Here is a 10,379-nt window from a genome sequence, read left to right as displayed (position 1 = left end):
ATGTTCATAGTTCTTGCTTCACCAGAATACAATTACTTGCATTAGAAACTGATATGAAAAAGGATAACTGTCACCAGAAATTATTTCAGAATGTTCAAAAATTTAAAAATGAGCTAGGAATATTATGAGGTTAATTTGTGCAAATTCCCAAATCAAGTGTTTGTCATTGAAATATATTGCAAAGGTCTTTGCTGGAGACCTTTTTATATCTAAGCTATAAAAATTCCTAACAACGAACAACAACAACAAAAATCTCACCAAGCCCCTTTGCCACATAAAGCTGGGAAAACAACAGCTTTTAGTGGGGACAAAAATATGATACTTTTTCTGAAAGAAAATTTGTTAGTGATGTATTGCTTTGTTTCCTGTACACTTCGCTAGATACAAAAGGCTCTTAATTTGAGGGGAATGATGGGACTTGACATTGCTCTCATCCTCCTCGGAGAAGTAGGTTGTCTTGTCCCTGCGGATGCCAATGTTGGACCCTGCGGTCCTGGTACGGTTTAGAAAGTGAAATGTGTATAGAAGAACCTACTGGGGAGTCTGAAGTTTGGTTCTCCAAGTTAGAAAACTAGCACCACAGCAGGCTTTCCCCAGGACACTCCCTTTTCACTGACTCAAGTCCAAAGAGAACTGACCCATTGGCTGAAGAGTTAACCCTTGGCTACGCCTCCCTTGCCTTCTAGTCACCAAATAACTGTTTTCAAACAAGAAAAGGGGAGCACAATCTTTAAGTGTGGTACTCAACCAAGCGGGACAACAGCAGAAAGATTACCTCAGTGCTGCGAATGTAACCAAGACATCTGAAATGCTGGGGTGTTTTTTACAATCCCTTTAGAAAGTATGAAAACGGGTAATGTGAGTCCTCAGTGGAGTTATTGTAGGAAAGTCCTTTTATTCATTATTGCTTTTCTCCTCAAGAGGCGCATTATTTCCATCTCTGCTTTGTCTGAGTTTTCATGTTCACTGACTTCACCTGGGCAGCCCCACCTCTTACCTTGGTGCCAGTGTGTCTAAGAAAGTTCTTTTCCCCCTCAATTCCTTGTAATCAAACACTAGGGGCAGGAAGAGATGATGCCTAGGTGACAGAACACTGCAATTTGAAGTGGGGCAGTAGTTATTTCTTTCTTTTCTTACTTTTTTTTTTTTTTTTTTAAAGACAGGCTCTTCCTATTCAACTACAGAACACCTCTGCCTGTCCACGGCAGGGCAGAGAGTGGGACCAGACTTCAACTGAAATGGTGCTGCCCCTCTGCTAGAACAGATGAACAAAACAGAATTGAAACAGAACAAACACAAGCAACGACAAACAAATGAAAGGTTGGATGTTGGTTCTCTTCAGGGGATGGCATGAGGACAGTTGTGAGCGATATCTAGGGCTGCCATCTCTACTGCAGAGGGCTACTTGTGTGTGCCTTTCTTTTCAGGTAATGGAACCTCTCCAACAGCCTCTTCCTTTCTAAGTTCATGCTGGTAACAGACTGGATGTGTGTTCTAGCTTACTGAGATACGAACTGAATTCTGTCAAAAGGGTTTTGAAGGGGGTGTGATGGGAGAATCATCCAAATTGAAAAGGTCTTGTTCTAGCCATCAATTTGCAGTAGATGACCTTTAAGAGACTGATAGCAAAGTGTCTGCCAGCTTGGAAAACGAACAAGCCACAAACATCTTTTCAATGGCAGAGGACATAGCATGGAAAACAACAAGCCTGTCTCTTCAGGACCTGGGGCGCGGAACTCCCAGGCCAGCGTGATTGCAGACGGCTCTCACGTGGTCATGATGGGGGGTTACCTTCAGGCCGAAAGGAGAAGGGTTCCTTCTTGTTCCTGCTCTGGTTTCAGACACCGTGGGATGGTGGTGTCCTTGACGTTAACACTGTGGAGGGGACTCAGCCCTGCTGAGTTGGGTGCTGCTAAGAGATCCAGCTCTTATGCCCGGCTGGACTGGAGCCTTCCTCACACCAGCATGTGCCTCCTGCGGTGCAGTGCCAGGTGGTCTGACCTGGAGAAGCTGCGATCACAGTCCGCACACTTGAATGGCTTCACTCCCGTGTGTTTGCGGTAATGCCTGGTCAGTTCATCCGAACGGGCAAACTTCCAGGTGCAGCCTTCCCACGTGCATTTGTAGGGCTTCTCTCCTGGAAGAAACAAAGACACACAAGATTTGGGGCTCTATCCTTTTTCCATAACAACCCTGACAGCGTGGAGCACTGGGAAAGTGTTGCTGTCAATGGGTGTTCCATTTGGCAGGTCCCTGTGAGGAAACCTTACCATCCCACCAGGGGTTTGGGGGCAGAGAGGTGAGTTTCAATTTCCTCCTTCCTGCTGTGACATCAGGCAAGTCAGTTAACATTCACACAGGCAGCTGAGTGAATTTATAGGCAAAATATGGAAAGGAATAGTTTGCTTGTCACTGGTGGGCTAAAGAGGAGAAGTCTGGTTTGGGGACAGCACTGGAAGTCAAAAATAATGACAAAGGGTCCTCAGTTACTCTTTAATAGTCCCTTCCTCCCAGAATACTCATCACTTCAATGCTATAGAGCTGTGTAGGGCATGGTGTTCGTTTATCAGTAACAGAACTTTATTACCTGGTAAAGCAACCCAGGGATCGGACATATGTTATTCACAAACACCTACATTTTCTTTGTCCCTTGGAAAGAAATCTTAGATGGCTTAGCAGTGCCAAGGTAGGTAGGTTTTTCAGGGCTTGAGAACTAGGTTGAGTCTGAGGAATCCTGAAGTTGGATTGAATGTTGAAAGTCCTTATAAAAAAGTCTGAAGAAGTGTGTAACTTGACCAGGCCCTTCAGTCAACTTGTAAGGATAGTAAAATATCCAAAGGCTGGGCTGGGAAAAGATAGCCTATCTATTGTCCAAATGGACTCCCAGGGGGAGCAGGACAATAGCTGACCCAGGTGCAGTGTTTTCCTGCCTCTCGTTCTGAATGGAAGCCCTGTCCTCACATAACCCCACAAAAACTGATCTCTTCTTCTGTCCCTTCAGTTCAACGTGCTGTTGGATGCACAGGGACTCTTGTGAAGATGGAGAAAGCAGATGATGCTATGCCTGAAGCTGCAGTTTCCCATTTCACAGGTGAGAAAACTCAGGCTCGATGTAGCAAGGTCACTTACTCAAGGTGGGGGGAAAAAGATATGTGTGGCTCTGAATCTAGCACCTTTCACTGTGCTAGAGAAGAATGGATAATTCTTACTCTAAACTTCAACTAAGTCACTTAACACTATACCACAGATTTATTTTGATGCCTTTCTCCTCTGTTGGTGGCTTAATTCTTGGAGGTCAGGAACCATGCTTTTAGTGTTGCCGGAACCTAGACTAGGTCCTAAGCAAATATTTGAATGAATTCACAGAGCTGCAACACGTGTTTGTGTCCCCCCACCTTACCCCCACAGAGGTGAACTCACAGGAACTGGTAAACCCTCATATATGAGATCTATATGTTATGGCTGCATGAAAAAACTAGACCAAAGTAGACTGAACATTTTTCATTCAACTGTTAAATCAATGCTGGGTCCTCTCTAAACCAAGTGACCCTTTTAGGACAGGGTGAGTAAGTGGATCAGACCTATGATTTCTAGAAATGCTGGCGCACTAACTGTGGCCTCTAGGAAGCCCCGTGATCCTCCGAAAGGGCTTCATTCAAATAAATGGATCCTGCTGGTCTTGACCAGAAATCTCAATTTCTAATTCATTTCAGTCATTTCAAGGGGATGAAGTCTGTATTTGCATGTGCCTACTGACCAGAGTTTGACAAGAACGAAGCAAACGCAAATCAGCCAGACACCTAAGATTGGAGATCTGGAATGTGTCTGTGACAATGAGCAACACATCCTTACATGCTGAATGTCATCAGTGTTTCTGGAATTTTTGTTTATTGCATGGGTTCTCATGCTGGATTTGATATAAACGAATTTTTCAAATACTCATTCACCTTTGGAGCCCTGAGTTAGTTGGCTGTCACCACCAGACATCCATCTATTGCCTATGCTATGACAGAATCACATAGCATGTCAAGGCTGGAGAAGGAAAGACAAAGGATCTTAGTGGAAGAAAAACACTGCTCCAGCTGTATGGTGGGATGATGCATGTTTCTGCTTTGCTGAGGAAGTAGAAGAAGTGATTAGAACAGATGCTGGACCCTGTCTTTGTCATTGCAGGTGGTAGAGGGGTATGCAACTGTGAAATTCATGACATGAAGGTGAGCAGGTGCAAGAGCCCTCTGGCTCGTCACATACAAACAGATTACGTACCAGGTACCATCAGGATTTCCTGCCCATCCATTTAGGCACATACAATTCTCAATTTATTCCTCAAAAAGTATTTTGGCAATTTAATAATGGTAGTTATATCTTTTCTACTTGAAAAACATAGCCAGGCTAAAACTCATAATGTCCTTGGGCCTCTTAGCAACATACTCTGTTCCAAAGGCCAAAAATGTTGAAAATATTTTGGAGCTTTTATCTAATCCTTAAAAGATTTTAGGGTTATCTCTTCAGAGGGGTGAATGTTAAAAAAAGTAAATAAATCAAAGAAGAAGAAAGAGTACATGAGTTATCAGAAAAAAGTGATGGGGAGATGTGGGAGGAGTTGGACTGGAGGGAGTGGGCATGGATTTGATCAAAACACTTTATATGCATGTATGAAATTCTCAATAAATTATTTATTTAAAAAACAAACAGCCAGGGTTGGTCAACTATGGCTTCCATTTTTGCATTTTTTTAAAGGTTGAAGGAGAGATCGAAGGAGGCATAGTTTATATAAGCAAACATTGTATGAAAGTTAAATCTTAGTGTCTGCAAACAAGTTTTCATTGGCATATATCTACATTAATTTGTCTATACATTGTTTTGGCTGTTTTCCAGTGAAGGCAATTGAGCAGTTACAACACAAAGCACAAGGTCTTCCGTGCCTAAGACTTGTTCTCTCTAGTGCTCCCCAGGAAGCCCACTGACTCCAGATCTAAGGGTCGAACATTTCTGCTTATAATACGCTTCTTGAACATATGTGAACTTATTCAGCTGAAGTACGCTAGTTTTGGATGTGGGGATGTTGCTAGAATATTTGGGTTATAGGACCAAAAATTCTCAAATTACAAGCTTCAACTCAAAATTTAAAAGTCCTCTAAGTCATATACACACTTATTTGTTTTCTCTTTTTGTACTTTCCAAAATGGCCATTTATTTGCAAATACGTTCTCTTTTTTCATCAAGCCTCAGGGCTGACTAGTAATATATGAATTTAGTAATTATTCTTCAAAATATAATTAAAAAATTATTCTTGTGTATGTGAGATATATGTATGTATACACATGCCATGGCACCCACACATGTATGGAGGTCAGATGACAACTTTGTGGAGTCAGTTCTCTCCTTCCAACTCTGAGTTCTGAGGATTATATTCAGATGACCAGGCTTGAGCAGCAAGTACCTTTACCTGCTGAGTCATCTTTTTGGTCCAGTAATTATCCTTTTAAAATGTAGCTAATTAAATAATTTTATATTTACTTGTTTGGAGTGTGTGGAGAGGGGAGGCACATGTGTGCCACAGAATGCATCACAGGGACATGAGAGGAAAATGTGCAGGGGTAAGCGCTCTTCTTCCATGTGGGTCCTAGAGAGTGAATTCCCATTGTCAGATTTGGTGGCAAGTGCCTTTGCCTGTTGAACTATCCTTTTACCTGATAGGTAAAATCTGTCCATCTTTATTGGGTACCATGTGTTATTTTGATATGTACATATACTTTGTAGTGTTTAAATCAGATTAAACATATCTAACTACTCAAACATTTATCACATATTTATTCATGGTAAAAGTTTCCAAAATCCTTTCTTCTAGGTTTTGAACTGGATAGTACCTCATTGCTATTTATAGTTACTCAAAGATATAAGAGTACAGCAGAACTTTTTCTTCCCATCTAACTGTAACTTTGTGGGAGGAGATTTCTAGACAAACAGAATCTTATCTAACCTTTTTACTAAAGTTAATCTTACATTTTGAGATGACTTAACACCATCTCAGCTTGTTAATACTATAAAAAAGCTTACTAGGGTTGGGATCATCTTGTGAACTACTAGACATGTGCCTTTAATCCCTCATTCTCCTTCTTTGGCCCTGATCAGAATAATGTATGTGTATGTTGTGGAAATATAAAGAGCTGAGAGCAAGAAATTAGTTCATTTTTTTTTGTTGTTGTTGTTGTTGTTGCAAACAACAGGTAGGATTAGATTGGTAATAGCTGATTGTGGTTGTGTGTGCCATTCTGGATTAGTAGGGGTCAGATAGGGAAGATCCTTGGGTCAGACAGATTCCCCCTTTCTTTCCTGTATCATAAAGGATAATGTTGTTTCAATAAAGAAAACAAGGTCTTTTTTTTCCTTCAAGGACACAGTTTTGGGAGAAATCTGAAGAAATAAGTTCTTAGAATAGTCACACTCTTGGTCTTAATGAATGTTAAGAGTCAAGCTATTTTTGTTCAGGCATCATTGCAATGTGACATCACAACTCCACATAACAGCACATCTTGAACAGCTTTTCCCCATCTTGTCTATCCCTGCCATGCTTGGCCTCTGCTAACTACCATTCTGCCCTCAACTTTTATGAGATTAACTTTTTTAATATTCTGTGTGTCAGTTTGATCATGTAGTACTTGTCTTTCTGTATCTGGATGCAAGTTATTTCATAAATAATTTAAATTGAGAGTTCTGGACAAGTGGAAATGAATTCCTATTTTATAAGGCTCACTAAATTCTATCAGACTTAAAAAATATCTTTGGGGTTGTGGTGGTTTGAATGAGATGTCCCCCAGAGGCTCAAGGATTTGAACATTGGTCAGCTGGTAGTACTGTTTGGGAAGGCCATGAAATCCCTAGGAGGTGTGGCCTTGCTGGAGGAAGCATCGCACTTGGAATGGCTTTGAGAGCTCATAAGCCTTTTTTTCCATTTCTAGTTTCTTTCTCTGCTTCTGAAGCTTGCTGGAAGAGGTGAGCATTCAGTTCTCTGTGCCACCTGCCTCCTGCCATGTTTTCCATACCATAATGGACTCTTACCCTCTGGAACCCTATGCCCAAATAAACCCTTCCTTCTATATGTTGCTCTGGTCATGGTATTTTATTGCAGCAACAGAAAAGTAACTAATACAAAGATCATTTCTGATCATTAAACATGTACAGTAACCTCACTGTTGAAGGGGAGGGTCAAAAAAAGACAAAACAAAACAGAACAACAACAACAAAAAGCCAAAACCAGAATGGCATATGGGTCAGGAATACATCTCTAGATACGCTCTGGTTACCAGAGGTGTTAGCTCTGATGGAATGACTCTACTTCCAGTTACTTAACACACCTGTGTGAAAATGTCCACTGTGAACAATGAGTGGTTACATGGGAAGGATCAGAGAGTAGGCATTTAGAAGTCTGGAGTCTTTTCCAGTATGCATTTTTTGGGGGTGGTGGTGGTTACAGTCCAGTGGGCTTTCTTCATTTAAAAAAAAAATATTTATTTAATAATTACATAACTAGTAGAAGCATTTCATTACAACAGCATTGACATATTCTATAACAATTTCCATAGCAAAGATGCATCTCTTTCAAAATTGGCTGTAAATTTTTAGGTTCACAGTTGAATTACTACAGTTATACAGTATTGAACTCAATATAAGCCCTGTAAGACATAAAATTGAATGAGTTTTTAGCCTTTAAAAAAGATCTCCATTTCATTATTAAAATACACAGTTTCATACAGAAAAATTCATTTTTAATGCAACTGACATTAAGATGTTTGCATTGGCACATGCGTCTCTAATCTGTATGTATCTGATTATTACTAGTCATAATCGGTTGCACTCAGATCCTTGAGGTGTCTGTATGTCTATAAAGTCCTCGGGTAGATTTCAATGGCAATGTTTATCACATCTACTAATTAACATGAAGCAAATTTTTATGCTTCCTTCTCAAATATAACTTTTTATTTATTGATTTTTTTTTTGTGTATTTCATACAGAACACCAAGATGCATTATTTTTTTAAAAGAAAGAATGCTTAGGAAAGTGACAACTGCTATCAAGTTTCTGAGCTCACTGATGTGGAGCAGGGAATCAGTGTGTAACTGAAGATCAGTCTGTAAGTCTTGATCAAGAGCAATAAGCAACATAAAGGACATGCAAACAGGTCCTAGAAATATAAGAGTGGGTACTCTCTGCTTCCTTCTAAAAGACAATGGAAGTGATAATAAAGCACAAACTACTGGTGATGAGCTGCAGAGAATGCAGAGTTTCCCCAGTAGGGGAGGGAAAGGAAGGACAGTCCAGGGAAGACTGGGTTGCACTATCTGTGTGGTATATACCTTCCCTGGTAATTTTCTTTACACCCCACCCCGAATTCCTTGCTGTTTAGTATACAAAAGGTAGTAATTATATGCATATTCATTATCCTCAATGTCTCACTGCTATGTTAAGCATTCTCTCTCCATCAAATAAATAAAAGGGGGGAAAAATGAAAAGATCTCCAAATCCCCCTCTAAACTTATGAGACTGAACTCCTGAGTGCTGGGGAGAAGAACAGTTCCTCTGGCTGGGCAGCCAGCTGTTTCTTGTCCTCCCTCAAAAGAGAACTGGGCATCACATATACCGACCCAGAACCAAGGGTTTTATTTAAAAGAATCAAAAGAATAAGTCATTAACTGTTGTCTTCGGACTAGTCAGATTTTAGAAATGGATAAGGACAATTTTTGGTAGCTTCTGCATTGTTGTTCATATATAATGTTTATATTTGAACACTTAAACAATTTAAAGAATGCAATCTTATAAGCACATTACCATAACAGGAATTGACTTCATTACATGCTTAAAAAGCTAATTAAAGTGATAACTAACTGTAAGATATTCAGAAGTATGTGCAAACAAGTCCTGAATGGATACAGTGAAGACTTAGCCCTTCTCTCATTGTGTCTTCTTTCTTTAAAAACTTGTTAGAGAACAGAAGGCTGTATTCAGTTGCAAAATTAAGTAGCAGGGGCAGAATGGGAAGTGAAACCTCCATGAAAATGTTTCTGAGGAGAGAGCTGGCTAAGAGCTGGACTTGTTGGTTCATATCTTTAGTGCCATCACTTTAGGCTGAGGCAGGAGGATTTCCCAGAAGTTTGAGGCTAACCTGGGTGCTTAAAAATAGTTCCAGGTAAGACCTTGCTTCATAGTTAGTCTTTGTCTCCAAAAAACAAAACAAAACAAACAAAAACAAAAAAACCCACAAAAAGAAAAACAATAACAACAACAAAACCCAATCAAACAAGGACAAAAAAGAACACAGCTCGGACAAGAAAAAAAAAAGAGATCAACACCTCCTGGGGCCAGCTGTCTGCTCTGTTCTCCAAACCACTGTTCTTCACCAAGATGAACACTGTGGAGAGTAACAGGATTTTCAATAATTTCTTCAGGCATAGTCAGTTTTCCTTGATATTTAATTCATATGTATCAGAATTCCACAAATGTGTTACCTAAACCTGTTTGCCTTAGAAATATACTGAAAACAAAACCACCATGGGTACCTTCTTTATTTGTTCATTCTAATTCATAAAGGCAAATGCAACCCTCCTTAGGCAAAATCTTTGATATGTATTTACTATTTTTCACAATACCTACAAGTTCTGTGTGAGATAGCTTCAGTTGTCAACTTGGCATGCCTGGGAAGAGGGAGCCTCAACTGAGGAATTTTCCCTATCAGATTGGCTATCTCTGTGAAACATTTTTTTAAATTATTGAGTGATGTGGGGGCCCAGCCCACTGTGGGTGGTGCTATCCATGGGCAGTTAGGTGGTCCTGGGTTGTATAAGAAAGCAGGCTGAGCACAGGACAGAGGAACAAGCCAGTAAATAACATCCCTCCCTGTTCTCTGCTTCAGCTCCTGTCTCCAGGTTCCTGCCCTGAGTCCTAGTCCTGGCTTCCCTCAATGATGAACTGTGATCAGGATTAGCAAGCCAAATAAACTGTTTCCTCCCCACGTTGGTTCTCATCAAAGCATTTTACCACAACAGAAAGCTAACCAGACATTCTGACTCCAACATCAGATCCTAATCGATTCTGATTTCTTATTAATTCTATGAAAGCTATTGAAATTATTTTAAGAAAAACTATATAGTATAGTTCTTTAGCAATACCTCTAGGTATGTGATTTTTGTTTGTGAAAAATAAAGTTATAATGTAAAAGAAGGTAATCAAAGGATACAAGATGGTGATTGTTAGATATCTGGGAGACACCATGCCACTCCTTGGGGGTACTATATGTTAGGGTTCCAAATAGCAGCTCCCCCCCCCCAACAGGGACCTACAAACTCTGCTGAGAAGCAGCCTGCCTTTCCTCTGACCTCCAA

General features: G+C 40.3%; 1 protein-coding gene across 4 annotated transcripts in view; it reads right to left on the bottom strand.

Annotated features, from left to right (window-relative positions):
• Nucleotides 1-1,137: 1,137 nt before the first annotated feature.
• Klf12 (Kruppel like factor 12) overlaps nt 1,138-10,379 on the bottom strand; it is a 518,406-nt gene continuing 509,164 nt past the window's right edge. For all 4 annotated transcript variants that reach the window (XM_008854538.2, XM_029556890.1, XM_008854539.1 and 1 more), the window contains one exon: nt 1,138-2,137. In XM_008854538.2, coding sequence (XP_008852760.1) covers nt 1,956-2,137 — 182 coding nt within the window. In that variant the 3' untranslated portion in view covers nt 1,138-1,955. The remainder of the gene's footprint in view (nt 2,138-10,379) is intronic.

This window comes from Nannospalax galili, unplaced genomic scaffold, assembly GCF_000622305.1.
Source record: "Nannospalax galili isolate Female #2095 unplaced genomic scaffold, S.galili_v1.0 scaffold246, whole genome shotgun sequence".
Lineage (NCBI taxonomy): Eukaryota > Metazoa > Chordata > Mammalia > Rodentia > Spalacidae > Nannospalax > Nannospalax galili.
This window is presented reverse-complemented; position numbering and strand designations above follow the sequence as displayed.